General features: G+C 39.6%; 1 protein-coding gene across 7 annotated transcripts in view; it reads left to right on the top strand.

Annotated features, from left to right (window-relative positions):
* The window catches only part of fli1 (Fli-1 proto-oncogene, ETS transcription factor), a 42,342-nt gene extending 23,531 nt beyond the window's left edge, over positions 1-18,811 (top strand). For 5 of the 7 annotated variants that reach the window (XM_032545425.1, XM_032545426.1, XM_032545424.1 and 2 more), the window contains 5 exons: positions 3,800-3,868; positions 12,114-12,173; positions 12,561-12,620; positions 15,365-15,412; positions 15,556-18,811. In XM_032545425.1, coding sequence (XP_032401316.1) covers positions 3,800-3,868; positions 12,114-12,173; positions 12,561-12,620; positions 15,365-15,412; positions 15,556-16,085 — 767 coding nt within the window. In that variant the 3' untranslated portion in view covers positions 16,086-18,811. The remainder of the gene's footprint in view (positions 1-3,799; positions 3,869-12,113; positions 12,174-12,560; positions 12,621-15,364; positions 15,413-15,555) is intronic. The other 2 variants (XM_032545423.1, XM_032545428.1) reach the window with 1 other exon arrangement.

The raw sequence follows: 18,811 nt of genomic DNA, 5'->3' as shown, positions 1-18,811 counted from the left end.
AAAAGCTCCTCGGTGGCAAGGCCCCGGGGGTGGATGAGATCCGCCCGGAGTTCCTTAAGGCTCTGGATGTTGTAGGGTTGTGTTGGTTGACGCGACTCTGCAATATCGCATGGACATCGGGGGCAGTTCCCCTGGATTGGCAGACTGGGGTGGTGGTCCCCCTGTTCAAAAAGGGGGACTGGAGGGTGTGCTCCAATTATAGAGGGGTCACACTCTTAAGCCTCCCTGGCAAGGTCTATTCGGGGGTACTGGAGAGGAGGGTCCGTCGGATAGTCGAACCTCGGATTCAGGAAGAGCAGTGTGGTTTTCGTCCTGGTCGTGGAACACTGGACCAGCTCTACACCCTCGGCAGGGTCCTGGAGGGTGCATGGGAGTTCGCCCAACCAGTCTACATGTGTTTTGTGGACTTGGAGAAGGCGTTCGACCGTGTCCCTCGGGGAGCCCTGTGGGGGGTTCTCCGGGAGTATGGGGTACCGGGCCCTTTGATACGGGCTGTCAGGTCCCTGTATGACCGGTGTCAGAGTCTGGTCCGCATTGCCGGCAGTAAGTCGGGCTCGTTTCCGGTGAGAGTTGGACTCCGCCAGGGCTGCCCTTTGTCACCGATTCTGTTCATCACTTTCATGGACAGAATTTCTAGGCGCAGCCAAGGTGTTGAGGGGATCCGATTTGGTGCCCTTAGGATCTCGTCTCTGCTTTTTGCAGACGATGTGGTCCTTTTGGCTTCATCAGATCGTGATCTGCAGCTCTCGCTGGAGCGGTTCGCAGCCGAGTGTGAAGCGGCCGGGATGGGGATCAGTGCCTCCAAATCCGAGGCCATGATCTTGAGCCGGAAAAGGGTAGAGTGCCTTCTTCAGGTCAGGGGGGGTGTCCTGCCCCAAGTGGAGGAGTTTAAGTATCTCGGGATCTTGTTCATGAATGGGGGAAGAAGGGAGCGGGAGGTCGACAGGCGGATTGGTGCAGCGTCTGCCGTTAAGCGGGCGTTGTACCGGTCCGTCGTGGTGAAGAAAGAGCTGAGCCAAAAAGCGAAGCTCTCGATTTACCGGTCGATCTACGTTCCCACCCTCATCTATGGTCATGAGCTTTGGGTCATGACCGAAAGAACGAGATCGCGGATACAAGCGGCCGAAATGGGTTTCCTCCGTAGGGTGGCTGGGCTCTCCCTTAGAGATAGGGTGAGAAGCTCAGTCATCCGGGAGGGACTCAGAGTAGAGCCGCTGCTCCTTCACATCGAGAGGAGCCAGTTGAGGTGGCTCGGGCATCTGGTCAGGATGCCTCCTGGACGCCTCCCTGGTGAGGTGTTCCGGGCACGTCCCACCGGGAGGAGGCCCCGGGGAAGACCCAGGACACGCTGGAGGGACTATGTCTCTCGGCTGGCCTGGGAACGCCTCGGGATTCCCCCGGAAGAGCTAGAAGAAGTGGCCGGGGAGAGGGAAGTCTGGGCCTCCCTCCTGAAGCTGCTACCCCCGCGACCCGACCTCGGATAAGCGGAAGAAGATGGATGGATGGATGGATGTCCAGTCTGAGTAATTGTTTGAAAATGTTATTGCAATTTTAATTGACAGTTTTTCTTGAATGTAACACTGGCTTTTATTTAGTCTGATCTGAAAGGTTTACATGTTCTTTTCTAAAAGCATTTTCCAAAGAGGCACAAGCAGTTGTGGCATTTTTGAGAGTGTAGTTGTTTAAGATGGTGGAAATCATCCTCAGTGTTTGTCCTGTGCTAGCTGCTTATAAACTTTTAGCAGAATCTCTCTTGAAAATCCTGAACTATCCCTTTAAATCCACTCCTTATCCTATGTTTTTGCAGAAAATAGGATAGCAGAGATGAAAACACTATTGTCAAATGTGTAATGAGGCTGCAGAAAAAGCAAGCAGTGTGTGTGAAAATATTGAATAATGATCTTGGTTTTGCCAGAGGCTTTTCTTGAACTAGTAAAAGAACATCATTACTTTTTCAATATGTTATACATATTTGAGTAATAGTCTTGGTATTTAATGTATTTCTCACCTTAAGGCTGGTATAAATGGAGTTTTGTCCTTCAGTGCTTAAATGATGGCTGGAGCCAATTTGCCCTGTGTGAGGTGGTAAAAGCTTCAACACTGGGAAATGTTCACTACATGTTTAGAATAATGGCATCATGTAGTATCACAGATTAAACACTGTGCATTCTATGGGAACTGTGCAATGCAAAATTAGATTTCAGAAACATTATTCTCATTATGAGCGTGTCAAATTGGAGAGCAACAATTTTGAAAGACCCATCAGTCAAAGAAAGGGGAGAAAAGCAAATTGTTTGTGGATGTTATGTAATCTAACAGACTCTGAACAGATGTGACTGAAGACACGAACCGAGAGTGAGGGTTTCAAAGGCTGTCCGGTCCTCCCATCATGCTGTCAGATTACCAAGACATGTTTGTTTTCTGAAAGAGGAAGAGGCAGTGCAAATAAATAGGCAGCACAGCCAACTTTTCCCCTCACCAAGCAGTCAGCTGTGGTCTCTCCCCCCTCTGTCTCATTCACTCTCGCTCTCAGCTGTGTGGCGGTCCTGAATTTCTCTGTGGGATGGTTTGAGGTTTTCTCTGCAATGCTGCCGGTTTGCCTGTCTGGGTCAGCCCACATATGTGGCGCACAGTAGGAAAAGGGTTAATGCTCCTTTCCTTCTCCTTTCCCTTCCCTTCCCTGCCCATCTGTTACGTCTTTTCTCCTATACTCTCATTCCAAAGACACTGCTTCGGTGGCTCATTTGCCCGGGTGTGCTTACACTGAGCGTGTGGAATTATTTTTGTATGGGGAGCTGCGTTTGATTGGTGAGGAGGGACCCTTCCCTATACAATAGCTCCCCTGTTCTAAGGCCCCCAGCTTTCTAAACTAGACCCAGACCCTTGGGGGTGCCATGGAGTAGGTAGAACAGGGAGGGGTGAGGTATGGGGAGGTTAAAATGCATCTGTGGAGAACCCCACTCGTTCACCTCTGCAGTCACCCCCTAAAAAAACAGACTCCTAGCCTGCCGCAGCAAGCCTCTTTACCAGCAGCAGCACACACTATGTAAGGATCCTGCATCACATCTCAAGAAAACGGTTCATTCCAACTGGGATTTTAGCTCCATTTGTACTCAAGGTTGCCTTTCATATCACTCCATTCGGAAAGGGTATCCTTCCCATGCTCAGTCATCTCAGTGTTAATTTTTGGCTTGCACTCACTTCGCAGTAACTGCTCTTGTGTTTTCTCTGTGGATTTTTTGGGTCTGTTTTTCCACTCGCTGATTTATGCCTCGGGGCAGCTAAAATTAAGAGAGCATTTTGGTGCCGCCCAGGGTGCCTGTGTAAGTGGAGGAATGTGGCGCAGAGTTCTGCTCCATAAGGTGAAGTGAATAGGCTGCCATATGAGGACTCTTGCCTCCCAGGAGGAGTAGTTGTACTGGAAAACGCTCAGAGGCTCTGAGGGGGTTTTCTTTACATTTTTAAGGACCTCAAATCTGGGCTGTATTTGATTTACTTAGTGCAGACACTTTTTATGTTTTTTCTAAGGAAAAGCAAGAAATGACGGAGATCGTATGAAATGGACCTGAGATTTTTGCTGCCACCTGCTGGCAACTCTGTCATACTTTTCCACTCACAATGGTTAAATATCCAGTTAAAAAGAACATATTGAAGCTAAAATGCAGGGTTTTGTTTTCTTTAAAACTCTTTAAAACTCCAGTAAATGTTTGTGTCTGTTTCTTTTCCTGTATTTTAAACATCTGAACTGTTAATCACAGTGAAATAAGTCGATTTCAATGTGTATCTTCTCCTTTTACAGGTAGCTCATCATTATCCTACAATACGCCATCTCACACCGACGCATCACCACGTTTGGCTGCCAAAGAAGGTATGAAGGTTTTTCTAATTCTATTGCCATAGATGCTGATCTGTTATCTAATTGTGTGTGTGACTTGGTAGGGGGAAGTCCTTTGCGACTGATATTTATAGAGAAATGGATTCAGTGGGTTAGACAGAGTGTCAAAAATTTTTATTTGGGAATTCAGTTGACATTTCCTGCCAGTGTCAGTGATGCAAATAAAAGCACAAAAACACAAAGCACTGCACACTTTGGAAAACAGCCCACTCACCAGAACCAAAGCGTAGGCAATGGCTGATTGCAAAGGACAAAGCTCCAGGCAGGTGCAGCTTTTGTGTAGCTAAGGTGATACGAGCCAGCAGATTGTGCTATTCAAGACAGCTACCTGAATGCTGTGACAACACAGCAAAGCTTAGAGATGGAATAACAGAATAGCGCTATATTAACAAACTAGGCAAGAACAGAGTGCTGATTAGTTTTTTCCACAGCAACAAAGGGGCACGAACAGACTTCAAATGCAGTAATTATTCGAAGGAGGGCCTGTGAATGAGGCTGTTTACTGGAGGAGCAGGCATCACAGACAGGTGCTGAAGCAACAATGTGTGCTTATCGCACATGACACACTGAGACTGGACGGCTGCCTCGTATCAAGCTGGAGTGGAAACGAGTGGATGTGCATAATTGACTAACTGGTTAAAGAGACTCAGTTTGTAATATGACAGACTGTGTATTACATGTTGTATTTTTGACCCATCTAAACCTTAAAAATACAGTTTGGCGAGGGTGAGCTTTATTTGCAATGTTTGCGTAACTCAGGTTGTATTAAGAATAAGCCATTTATTTCTTATAAATGTGACACGGAACAGCAAAACCTGGAGTAGAGCAGAAACAGAGGGAAAATAACATAAACATCATCATTTTCTGAGAAAATAGCAAATTAACCACCCCATCCTTTAAATAGTAGTTTTAGATTTTTCAAAAAGGTAAATTTTGTGTTTGAACACAGCTTGTTGACAGAGTAACTCTGAGCTGTTTCAGGGTGTGGAGGAGACCCATCACAAATGTCACTTGTTCAGTCGGTAGTTATCCTCTTACATGTGATCAACAGAAATCAGTCTGACCCCAGATTAGATAAATTCTTGTGATGTAGGTAAACTGATAACTCAGAAACAAAGGAGTAAATTTCTGAAGTCTAAAATGACTCAAGCCTCAGATATTTTGTACCAGTTTTAGTAAGTATTGAATCTCATATGTTCAAACCCCATTACTTTAGAATTATATCGTTTCATTCCTCTATAGTGGTCTTCATAGCATTCATGTTGACAGCTTGTTATATCTTGCTGAGCAGTTTGATCAGTTTATGAGACATTGTCACAACTTACTGCTTGGCATGTCTTTTGCAAAGGTATATAAAGGACAACTTATCCTTTTCAAATCACCATGTAGCTTCTAACATGACAACTTCATCAACATAGATCTTAAAATGTAGATTTATGCCTGCTGCAGCTTGCAACAGGCAAGCTGATGATAGCCGAATGCTCTTCTTTCTTTTTTTACCCACATTAAAAACCATTCATCCATCCATTATCCAACACACTTATCCCTTGTGGAATTGCAAGGGGTGCTGGTGTCTATCTCCAGCAGCCAACAGGCGAGAGGTGGGGTACACCCTGGACAGGTCGCCAGTCCATCGCAGGACAACCCCACATTAAAACTTTTACATATATCTTTGGAGTGTTGGCTATTTCCATTTTCTGTAGTTCTTCAGAACTGAGTGTCTGTTTGCTTTTTCCTGCCTTTTTTACATTTGAGTTGTGCAAGCTATTTTCCGTGCAAGAATTTTATTTATCAACACGTCATTGACGGCATTCAGACAACTCCACATTTGAACATTCAGTTCAACTTAGTTCAGCACCAATTCACTACAAATGTCATCTTGAGACGCATGGAGAAAGTCATTTCAATTCAATCACACATACATTCTAATTGATCCTACTTATTTTTCCGACATGGATCATATCAAGCTGATCCCTGGTTAAAGATAAATTATTTTAAGGTTTTTTTGTTTTTTCTTTAAGTCCCATTTTAGCGATGAGCTAATCTGATTAGTACCCAATAAGCAAGCAGAAACACAGACATTCCTTTGTTAAGAAAATATGACCATTTGCCCAATCCAAAGGCAGCAAGGTACAAATATAATAAATTTTATGTCTGGCTGAACTGCTATAAAAATGACTTCTGAAGTATGTATTGTTTCACATAACAGAGATACAAACCTCATTTTCCTCTACATCACATTAACCAAGTTAGGAAAACAAACAACTTCTTTGGTTTTTAAACAGTTATGTTTGAAAAAAAAAAAAAATATATATATATATCTATATATATATATATACCAAAAGTTTGGACACACCTTCTCATTGAATTCAATGAGAAAGTGTTTTCCAAACTTTTGGTCTGTACTGTATATTCTACAGTTAATCTGTAGCTGTTTTCAAAATGTTTTAGAATGAGTCAAGCTCAGTTCAGAATGACCGTTCCTTTCCTCTTGATGGCTTTTCACCCTCCAAACATTATTTTGCGCTGACACAACTGGAATAGGCACTGGCTAAATATCTGCAAAAAAAACAAAACAAGACAAAAAAAAACAACAACTGAATTTACATCGGCTATAGAGTGTCACCACCAGAGACGAGAGAAAGGACTGCAATAACACTGATAGCCTCTCTCACAGGATGAAGGGCCCTATCAAGGCAGAAGCAGAGGAAATACTAGCTCTGATAAGTGTCAGAGAATGCCTTCTGCCTCTTTCTCTATCTGACCCTGTGGTCAGAGTTACCCGGCTGTGGACTTGTTCTTGCGCAGCTTCAACCTAATAGACCAGTGGGTAGGCCAGATAAGATTCTGCTCTGTCACCCCCTGACCCTGGTCTTCCTGGTTCTCAACGCCAGGTATTTAGACTGGCAGGAACAGTGGGTCACTCCCTTCGAGAGCATTTCCCTTTCACAAGAGGTGATTGCTATAATGGGCTCCTGTAACACTGACTCTGCCCTTAGCTGTGAGGAAAGACCCTGGCCTATATGTCACCCTCTGGCATTAAAGGAGCTCATATTCCTATAACATTTTTTTTTTATACTGAGGAAACAATAATCTGGTGTCCTATTTGTGCCTTTTTATTTAAACCTAGAAATGAACCATGATACAGATTTATGTTACTGTGATGCAAATTCTTTAAAAAAATGTGAAATAAAATAAAGAAGATAAAATTAAATTGTTAGAACTTGGTAAGTTTGTGACTCAACAATAAATGATGCCTTACTTCGGCAGAACCTGTTGTAAGTGTCTGTTCAGACGAGCGCTGCCAGATGTTAGTGTTCGTATTACTTTGTGCGAACAGCCAAATACCATTCAGGCTCTTTGGGGTAGAGCAAGCACAAGTATACGGCAGGAGACAACCCTTAATCTGCACCAGATTCTGCGGTGTAAAAGGCAATGTTATGAATAAAAGAGAGCATATAAAACACGGAATGCAGCAGCTATGAAAGTATCTGTGAGTGTGTGTGTGTGTGTGGGGGGTGTGTATTTAAGGTCTCTGTCTACCATTTTCTTGTGGACGAGTGTTCATATCTGTGGCTAGGTTTCCTACATGTCTTGGCAGGATGTTCTAGCATGTTTTTAAAGGTTAATACAGTATAGAAAGTGCTAAAGAAGTCAACCACTTTCACAACTCTTGCACACATTTTAGCTCCATTATTATTTATTTTATCAAGAAGATCAGTGTATGCTTTCTAAAAACCACAAGATCACAATTCAGTTTTGTAAAGACACTGTTTAAGGATTAAAGGCACAATTATCATTATGTGTAGGTGCTCTCATGCAGTACCTTGCATTGATTTCCTTATCCTATAAACCTTTTCACATTTTGTTACATTATAATAGTACACTTTAATGTATTTTGTAAGGTTTTTATGTGATAGATCAACACAAAGTTTTCTAAAATGACAAAGAAACTGCAAACCTGTCAAGAAAAGACCATACACCTAAACTGACAGGTCAGGCAAGCAGAGTAAGAAAGCTGCGGCAAAGCAACCACAAGACCCATAGTATCTCTGGAGGAGTTGTAAAGATCCACTGCTCAGAAGGACACATTTTTACATAGAATAATGATCAGTTCAGCAGTCAACAAATAGGCTTTCATGGAGGAGTGGCAAGAATAAATTGATAAGATTTTTTTATTCAGATTTTTCTCAAACCATATATGTGATCCTAATTAATCACATTATGTCTCTTTGGAAATTAGTACTACACATCAACCTAACACCCTCTCCTAGGAGGAAACACAGCGGTGGAAGCATCATGCTGTGAGCATGATGTGTTTAACAGGGACAGGGAAAGTTGGTCAGAACGAGACCTAAATCCATTTGAGAAAATATCCCTTCAATCTAAGTTCAGTCTGGGCTTCAACTATTTTGTGAAGGATAGACATAAGTTATAGCTTTATGTGACCCAATGTAAAAAAAATAAAAAATAAAAAATGGTCCTTCAAAGTGTTTTCACCTCAGTTGGCTTACATATTCTGTTCACATTGTGGCTAACTCCTTTGCTTTTCCGTCATTCTCTTCTTCTGGCTCTGCCTCCTCACAGATGGTTTTTAAAGCACCTGTATTATGGGTATTAAAACAGTTTAGCCTGTCTGGGTCGTTCTCTCCTTCTGGCCCAAATTCAGTGTTAAAATCGGTCCATGACTCAACTCTAATCTTGCTCTCTGTCTCAGTCACTGTCTCTCTCTCACGGCTTGGTTGCCCTTTCTTCCTCTCCCTCTATCTCTCTCCTTATCTTTCTTCTTCACTCTCTGTGTCCCTCTGTCTCAGTCTTCTCCTCTCTGTAGAGCACTTAGGTCTTGTTTTGACTAACTGATCCAGCAGTTGAAGTCTCCCAGGAGCGTGCACCACACCCCAGACCAGAGTGGAAACTGGCGCGAGTTGCAGTCAGAGCGAGGCCTGGAAAAATGAAGGCAGAAGAAGGAGGTGGGGGGGTTGAACAGGCTGGGGATGAGGGTGATCTCTAAACGTGTTTGTGTGTTTGTGTTTGTGTTTTCACAGTTGCCCCCTCACACAATCACTGGGGCTTGGTATTTCATGCATCTGTGGCTCTTTCCTTCTGCGGTTTCACTTCTACTTCCCTACCTTTCACACAGCAGAGTATGTGTAAAGTTAAGGGCCTCTATAGGTTTAAAGATTGAATTATGCAAACATAATAGGACTATTTTTTTTACATGTTTTATATGAGACAGAGAAATTATTTCTGGAACCCCTCAGTTTTTTGAATGTGTGAAACAACCAAGCATCCCCCCTACCCACACCAGACAGTAGCTACTTATGCTGCCGCTGTTTTCTTTTCAAATTCCAGAGTTACATTTTGTCTGACTCAGTGGTTTTTCATTACTTTGCTCTCTTTCATGACTTTTTTTCATACACTTTATTATCTGTCTGCGTCTCACCGTTTGGGATTTCTTCACCTTCCCTCTCATCTCTCCTTCCTCTGTCTCTACCCCACAAACACCTAAGCCCTCTCGGCAGCAGAGGTAGCCCCCGTTGGGAGATTTTCTTTTGCGGGGTGATGGGGATTGGTTGGCGGGGGTGAGGTGTGGTGGAGGTGGTGGGGAGGTTTGCTGGCAGTGAGCAGAGGGGAAAAAAGGGCCAGTAAAACAAAGAGAGGTTGTCTGCAGGAGAAGCAGGCAGGAAACACAAGTCTCCTAGGACTCTCCCCCAGTCGCTGGTCTTTGACTATCCTGTAGGCCCACACCAGATTGAACCTGACAGCCCCTCTAAACCGCTGCAGCATTCTTGCTATTTGTCCCTCCTCTACCTCTTTTTTGTGTTTCGGCTATGTACCCCTTTGTTCTTTTTTTTTTCATTGAAAGGTTATATCCTTTCGATATACTTGATGTACATTATATAGTAATTTAGAGTTTAATCATGGAATGAATAATTCAATAAGTTAACTGACAAAGTTAAAGAATCCAATATTTTATAACTTACGGACTCTTAAACATTAAAAATGTTATTATACAATAATCCACATGAGGGCAGTATTGCTTTGTGTGAGGAAATGTCGAAACAGGAACACATGATAAATTTTATGTTACCAGTTTGTCACCAGTGTTAATAGGTTAAAATGAAACCTCAAATGTGCTTTTTATAGTATGTCCTCTCACACTTTCAGTAAAAATGTATTTAACATTTGTATTTGGTTCCAAATAGGTTTCAACTGAATTATTATAAATTAAGTCCTCAAGGTTAAATGATAGCTGAAGGGATAAACAAAAAATGAAAAAAAATAGAGAACTTTGGAGTTGTCACTAAGCATTGATTTCCCATATTGCATAAAGCAAAGGTTCCATGAACTTAACTTTGCAAATATATTGGTATTTGAAAAATATACATTTATCGAAACTATATATTTATAGGACGTCAATCTACATGACACAATTACAATGGGAACATGTTCACATAAAAACAAAGGTCATAAATATTGAAAAGTGTTTGAAATGGCTCGTAGGATTCCTACAATAATATCAGTTTTGTTCAGATATGTCATTTGAACAAAACTGGTGAAGTTATTATTTATTTAATCAACACGCAGTCTCTCAAGTCACCCTGTAGTCATTATGAATAACTTATTTTATTAAAAATGTGATAATTGGTGCTGCTGGGTGGGGTACTTGTAAACAGTAGTTGTCGTGCCTTTATACGTGAAGCATAAATGTGCCTGTGGATGTATGGCTTCTTTCTTAGCCCCCATCAGCTTCTTCTCATGGTTTAAAAATACAGTATGTATGTACATGTTAAGTTACTTAACATGGTCTTTCTAAGTTGCCCTCAGAAATGAATATGTGTATGAATGGTTGTTTGTCCTGTGCTGACCTGTGGTAAACTGGCAGTCTGTCCGTGTTCTGCCTCTCGCCCAGTGACCTCAGGAGACAGAAACCTGCCCCTGCACCTCAACCCAGCACAGATAAGCAGGAATAGACAATGTATGGATGTTTGATGTAATATGCTAAATGGGTTTGCAGGAATATAATATTTTTGTCTTTCTTTAGAGTGAAATTCAAGCATAAATCATTTCCATTTTGGGATGGTGTAACACGATCCGTAATGTGTTCAACTTCAACATGGTCCAGTATAATGATAAACCAAGAGTTTAAAATGTCATGGTTTCAAAATTGTAACTCAATCTTATTTTACTATGAGGATTTTATACAGGTCATTCTTTAATACAGCCTGTGATTTACACAAAATGTATTTATTGAGACAAACTTTGCTGTTTTTACTGTAACAAAATAATCTTCACTTAAGACAAATTAAACTGCTTTTCGACCCTTCAGATACCCTGCTGATTTCAACCTTATAGTCTCTTCCTATTGTCCCTAAGGAGAAATAAAACTGGTGACAAAAATACTTGCTCTCAATTCTAATACTGTGAATAGCATGTTAGACTAAGTATGAATCCAATCTGGTATTAGTAAACATCATATTTCCCCTGCATTCTGGCGGCTATTTGATCTGTTTAAGTCTGTAATAATGGAAACAATCAAGGGCGCTGGCCAGGTGCAATATGAGTATACCAGGGCATTTTTGAGACGTTGCTACAGCCTCTGTTGCATGCACTTCTGTGACAGTGATTGATTGTTTGGTGGAACCTGTCTATCCTTACACTACAGACAGACACAAAGCAGGTAGAACTTAACCTATGCAGGTCAGTTCTGTTCAGTCACTGGTTAAGGTTCCATAGAAGCTGCTGGTATCAGAAAATGAGACATGAATGCGTGTTCGGTCCAGCTAATGTTTTGTGTGCTTGGTTTGTTAATTTGGATCAGCAATTTGTGGTTACTATGTTGCAAGCTGCTCAAGCAGCTGTAAATTTTCTCAAAAATTATGCCATTGATGTTCTAACCACCAAACCAAGCCTTACTAAACCACATGAGCGTGTCCAGATATCTTGTGGAGAAGATTGTTAAGCACTTTTTGATGGATTTATTGAGGTTAATTGACATTTGTAACAATTGCATTCTTGTGATCAGCTACTAGTTGAGATATTTTATACAACTATAACCATAAAATATGGCTATGGTTATTATAGTCAGATTATAGTCTCACCTGGAGACTATAATCTGACTAAATCTGAAGGATTGTTGCAGTTGCATCTTTGTATCACTTAAATACTTATTTTGGTAATAAAATTAATTGATTATTTCCCAATACTTTTTTTTCAGATCCATCATACGATGCTGTACGGCGGACAGGGTGGTCTAACAACATGCACAGTGGCAAAGGTAAGGTCACATATAGTAACGTATTAAAGATCTATTTATGTATTTTTGCATTTGACTAAGGAGTGATTGAAACTGACTAAGAGCACTACCTGTCAAAAATAAACTTTGTCAGTGGGTGTTCAGGACCATTTAAAAAACTTGGTAATACTTTTATCTAGAGTTTGCACCAGAGGAGATGTATGACTGACATCAACACTGTCTAGACATGTGGGAAAGACTCCATAAGATTGCAGAAGGCAGTCGAGTCACTTCCTTATTTACTTTGGACCTCTACTAAAATGCCTTCAAGATATGTAGTCTTGTTATCTGTGACCACCCTATGACTATAGTCTCTGAATCATGTTATGTCTCCCTGTCTTCATCCAATGACTGCCTCCCTCCTTGCAGGCTCACCTGTAGTTCCTCAGAATGTGACCAAGTCCACTGAGCAGGCCAGGCCTCAGCCAGGTAACTACTTACTCTGTAGCATTTGTGCTTTTGAACGGATGAGCACAGACTCAAAACTTATTGTTTGAAGTGATAACATGTTTTTTTATATATTAAATGCTTTTATAAAGCTATTTTTTTCTTTCTTTCTTTTTTCCCAATCTTATCGTGATGTTGGTACTTAAGACAGTCAAGCATAATTACACTTTGTTTACAGCAGAATCCTATCTAGATACTTTGGATTTAATAGTAATGTCTACACTACACGTCTGTTCATTAGACATAGTTGTGGAATTTGAATTATGAAACTGTTTTCTGCTACTTTTTCTGACAAATAAGAATTTAGAATCAAAGCGTCACATCACGTCCAGCATAACCTGGCTCAATACAGGCAGCCATCTGTCACAACCAACACTGTCTTCAGTTAGAGAAGACAGAGCAGAATGAAGAAATAAATTACAAGAAGAAATAAATTAACCAATGCAGGATTATTTTTGATGTTCATGAAAATAAAAAGTTGACTGGAGGGAAAGGAGAATGGTTAGTTGATGGTAGAGCTATTTGAGACAATGCCCTCCTTCAAGAAGGTATCACAGCCAAACAGAATGTCAGACCAGGTGTAGCTACTATGAAGAGAAAAATAATTAAGCGAAAACAAAGTGTTGACAAACATAATGAAATAAATAATGCAAATAATACAAATTGGAGAGTCGTACAAGAAAGTGAGGAAAAATTTGGTTTGTTTGTCCAGCATAATGACAATAAAGATCTATCTATCTATCTATCTATCTATCTATCTATCTATCTATCTATCTATCTATCTATCTATCTATCTATCTGTCTGTCTGTCTGTCTGTCTGTCTGTCTGTCTGTCTGTCTGTCTGTCTGTCTGTCTGTCTGTCTGTCTGTCTGTCTGTCTGTCTGTCTGTCTATCTATCTATCTATCTATCTATCTATCTATCTATCTATCTATCTATCTATCTATCTATCTATAACTACACAGTTAGCTTAGGATAACCTAATATACAGATATACAGATACATTCCACACAGAGTAATATACTTCAGGCATTATTTCTGTTAATTTTGATAATATTTTACAATGAACGAAAACCCATTTATTTCTAAAAAAAATAAATAAATGAATAAATTGAATTGAATTGAATTACTGAAATAAATACATCTTTAAGTGATATTCTAATATATTGCACCTGCTATATATGCACCTGCATGTTTTGGCATCCAGTAACTATAATAAAGCTTAACAGCAAGTTGACAAAAATAAGTAATCTAAAAGAGGATTGTTCTACTGAGCCAAGACATAGTGCAATGATTTTCACCTTGTGAATATAATACCCCTATTACAATATATTTCATAATATTAAGATGTTAATTAGATATGTTCATTAAATAATGTAGATATCCTAAAAGATAATCATAAAGATCTTCAAAGCATTGAATGTACATAATGCAGAAATATTCCAGGATGGAAAGTTTATAAAGAAATTTCTAGTTTTTAAAAAAAAGGAAACACAGAAGTATGAGATGGCCAAGTATGCTTTGAATCTAACAGAACACCTCTAAGGTATTTTAAAAAGGAAGGTACAGCAACTCACACCCTCCAGTAAAAACTGTGGAAAACAACTTCAGCTGAAATGTAAATTATACAGAGAGAGATTGAGTCTGTTGACAAAAACAAAAGACACATGAGTTGCAATCCCTCAGTAATTAAAAATACAATGGCTTATTCCTTATTGCGTGTAGCATTTATTTCTTTTTCTATTTTCACCTTTTATGTGATGTATATTAAGTATAAATAATGCAATATACAAAAACAGAGGAATCAAATCAATGACATGAATTTGCTTGAATTTTCTTGGGGCAAGAGTTTTCAAAGTTACTCTTAGCAACAACATGCTAAGAGTAACTTGTTAAGTTAAGAAAGCTAAGAAGTTAAGAAAGCGAAAGCGACTATGAAGTTCTGACAACAGATCATTGGAAAAGATTATTATTTTTGTTATATTTGACTCCACATATACAACTACAGACTTCAGTGAACTCCTGCCTTTTATTTTCTTGACAATATTTTCATGTTGAGTAGTTGACTGATGTTCTCGACCAATACTTGCACGTCTACTGTTTGTTTTGATATTTCTCATTGATGCTTTCTGCATAAAATATATTTAGATATATTTTTTAGTGAAAACATTTGGAACAAAACTTACAAAGAAAACTATGTTTTCTGTCTTAAGAAGTGTATTGCTTAGTTTTAAATTACATACATTTTAATGGCTAATGCTTCAGTTGGGCTCTTTCCCACAGTTGGATATATGAGCATAATGTGCAGGTATACATGACATAAATACAGGGATCTGCAACAGCCAGTCTATGATTTACTATGGACCTCATTGTAAAGAGTGAAAACTACTCAGATTGTTGTTAGACATTTTGAATTGTTGCACTAACACTGGTCACCGCCTTTTCTACATTCAATTTTCCAAGCAGACACAAATAGGATGCGAATTGAATTGAAATAAATTTTGAAAACTGGCCAAATAAATCTTAGCATACAGCTTGCTGGCAAAACCTACAGGTGCGACTGACACAAAAAAACATTCAGACAGTAGACAAACAATGGGTTTGGAGTGGAGTTTTGATAGAGATTCTGATACCAATTTTACCTTTTTTTCCCTCAGGACATATTACTGTACTTTATACCACAGAAATCTGATTCCAGATTGATCATCTTTTTAAATTTCCCTACAGATCCTTATCAGATTCTGGGCCCCACCAGTAGTCGTCTTGCCAATCCAGGTAAGATTATTGACATGTTTAATCCCTCTGTAATCAGACAAATACTGAAATCTGTAAACATAACAAAAAAAAAAAAAAAATTTCTTATATTTTAGAGACTGCAAATGTCCATGACAATGATTTCCTTTTCTGTCCTCTTTCAGGCTCAGGTCAAATCCAACTTTGGCAGTTCCTCTTGGAGCTCTTGTCCGACAGTGCCAATGCAGGGTGCATCACTTGGGAAGGGACCAATGGAGAGTTTAAGATGACAGATCCAGATGAAGTGGCGCGACGATGGGGTGAGCGTAAGAGCAAGCCCAACATGAACTATGACAAGCTGAGCCGTGCGCTGCGCTACTACTATGACAAAAATATCATGACGAAAGTGCATGGCAAACGCTATGCCTACAAGTTCGACTTCCATGGTATTGCTCAGGCACTGCAGCCACACCCCACCGAGTCATCAATGTATAAATACCCCTCGGACCTAGCCTATGTGCCTTCTTACCATGCCCACCAGCAGAAGGTCAACTTTGTATCCCCACACCCTCCATCTATGCCAGTCACCTCCTCCAATTTCTTTGGACCCACTGCTCAGTACTGGAGTTCGCCCACTGCAGGCATCTACCCAAACCCAAATGTTCCTCGCCATCCTAACACCCATGTGCCATCCCACCTTGGCAGTTACTATTAAAACAACTCTCACCGATCAATGACCAACTTTTTAAACCTACCTTCTCCCCCTACCAAAATTGCTGAGCTGCACTCCTTGTAATGCCAAAGACTGAACTGATGGAAACAAACATCTAAAGAAATGCTGTTCCTTAAAGAAGAATGAGTAAATTGAATATTTTTTTGTGTGTAAGAATTTATAAAAACTGGATACCTTGGTCTACAATGGAATACTACTTATTACAACTGTTTATAGATGCACATCTAAGTTTCCTGTGCCTGTCATTTCCATTGTCTTGAAAGTTTAATCATCTAAAAGCCAATACTTGTCCCAAAGCCAAAGGAAAAGTGTTGAGCCTGATTGTGTCAGCCTTTTCTCCATGCTACCTTACCAGACATGGGCCTACCACTTATGGGTCTCCATTTCTGTCCTTCTCAGTACACCTTGCTTAAAAAATCAGCTGTAGCCGCTTATCGACTACCTTTTGGGGTTTTTCCACTGTTTTTCTTTGCTTTTCTGTTCATCTTCTTGTTTATTGTTACTTGTGTGTGTGTGTGTGGAGGGGGGGAGGAAGTGTGTTGTGTGTGTATGGGTGTATGTGTGCCTCCAATAGACACGTAAGAGATCTTGCAAGAGGAACTTTTCTCAGCACTGAATAAAAATTGGCGACTGGAATACACAGTTCACCATGCCGCCATTTAATTTATCCTCCAAAACTGGAAGGCTGGAGAAGAGTTAGGTGCCATAGAATGAAGCGCTGTATGTTTCTGCTGAACCTGGGTCAACTCAGTTGCTTAAAGAATGTTTTCAATGTATTTTGCATGAAGTCGAGAGAGATGATAGGTAATAAGCACAGCAGAGTTAAGTCAATTGTGCTGCGGAAGCAAACTCAAGATTTAATTGCAGTAATTTGCAGCAATTTCCGCTCTGAGTGTCTCTCTCTTGTGTTTTTTCTTTTGTTTTTTTTTTTTGTTTGTTTTTTTTGGTAGGCCACACACTAAGCTAAGTGCTTGACTCGTCGCTTCCTTTCAGCCATAGTATTTTGAGATTTTTTTATATTGCTCAACCATATCAGTATTAATGTGAACGTTTTATGGCTTGTGAAATACTCTTAAAAGAAAAAGCCTTGCCTAAATCAAAATATGTCAGATGTGGTTATTTAAGAAGAATAATAATGCATGTCCATGTATTGTCATGAATCTAAAACATGAAAGTGATTTTAGAGTATGTGGGGGGTTTTTTAGGGTTATGTTGGCCTTGCTGTTTTTGAGGATGTTGTTTAACTATCCAAAAACCCTTGAGTCTTTATCTACTTTTAAAATGTGCTGAGAAACAAAGCTCTAACCCTTGCAGAGTTAGGGTTATGTTCCAACTGCTGATCTATATCTTATCGTTATTATCAATTACCAGTAAACAACTAAAGTCCTGAAGAAGGTATAACTGTTTTGTTAAATCTGACTCTTTTTAAATATATTTTCTGATAATAACAGCTGCCAGGCTTTATCTTCTCTCTTTTTTTAGGCCAGTTGTACCGGTCAGTGTGGAGAAGTGATGGGCCGCGTGATTCTGATTAACAGACACCCATGTTGCAGTGTTTCTTTTTTTTCTCCAGGGCTGGATCCTATCATGAGAGCAGCATGTTTGGTGAAAAGTCTTTCGCTGATCTTCCAGCCCAACAAAATGCAAACAAATCTCAAGTCAGAATTTCTTCATTATCATGTAAAAATATGTCAAAATTACAACTATAATCAGCTTTTCAACTGTCAATTTCAGAAATTATTCAAAGGACGTCACTGAAAATAGACACTTGAAAATAAGTCATTTATCAAAGAACAAAAACCAATGAAGTATGACGAGATGAAACAAAGAAATCCTCAGATTCGCAAACGCTGTGCGTTTGTCAGACCTATTTTTTATTATTTTATAAGCATCAGTCAACTAGGCATTAAAGCAACTTACTGTATAAATTATGCAGAGTTATTTTCATATGTGACACAGTATAAAACGCCAAGAGAGTTAATACGAGTTGACCTCGGTCAAAAATGCAAACTTTTTGAGTCCATTTCTGCTAGTAGTATGTTGAGCATGTTAAGTATTTTTATATCTGTACATTTGGGCAATGCAGTTTAGCATTTTTGTTTTCATACAGGTGTTGTTTTCTAAAATCCAGTTGTAACATCTTAAGTGCCTGTAAGTTTAAAAAATATATCTGTATATTATTTGTTTGTAATCCTAAAACCACGAATGCCTGCTTAACTCATAACCTAATAGAGATGATTCCTATACTTTGTATGCAGTTCATGATGGTGATGGAGAGATTCCAGTGCCACTCACTTTTTATACTTAAAGTTCATGACTAGCCCTGTGCTTTTAAGGTTTTCAGGTGTTTGATACTCAGTAATACAGCATTAATATTTACATCCAGCTTTCTTTGCAGATGTATAGCTTTAAGTGAACAAATCCAAAGGGAACATGTCATTTGTAGCATAAAGAAATTATGGTAATACCCTTAACCTTCCTGTTTTGTAAGTAGTATCAGTGAAGAGGAATCTGTGCTACTTCTTCATATATGCAAGGTATTTTGGATGTTGAGTCCATTATATGTATTGTGTGTATAACTTTACAATTAAGCAGTGTATTATTTTTAATATTAATTAATTGTAATTCCTGCAATGTATGAAGTAAAACCTTTTGAAAAAGGGCTTTTGTATAGAAAATGTGACAAAATAAATGTTTTTACCTCTCCA

The sequence above is a fragment of the Xiphophorus hellerii genome, chromosome 18 (assembly GCF_003331165.1).
Source record: "Xiphophorus hellerii strain 12219 chromosome 18, Xiphophorus_hellerii-4.1, whole genome shotgun sequence".
NCBI classification, from domain to species: domain Eukaryota; kingdom Metazoa; phylum Chordata; class Actinopteri; order Cyprinodontiformes; family Poeciliidae; genus Xiphophorus; species Xiphophorus hellerii.
Note: the sequence above shows the minus strand (reverse complement) of the source record. Positions and strands in the feature narration are given on the sequence as shown.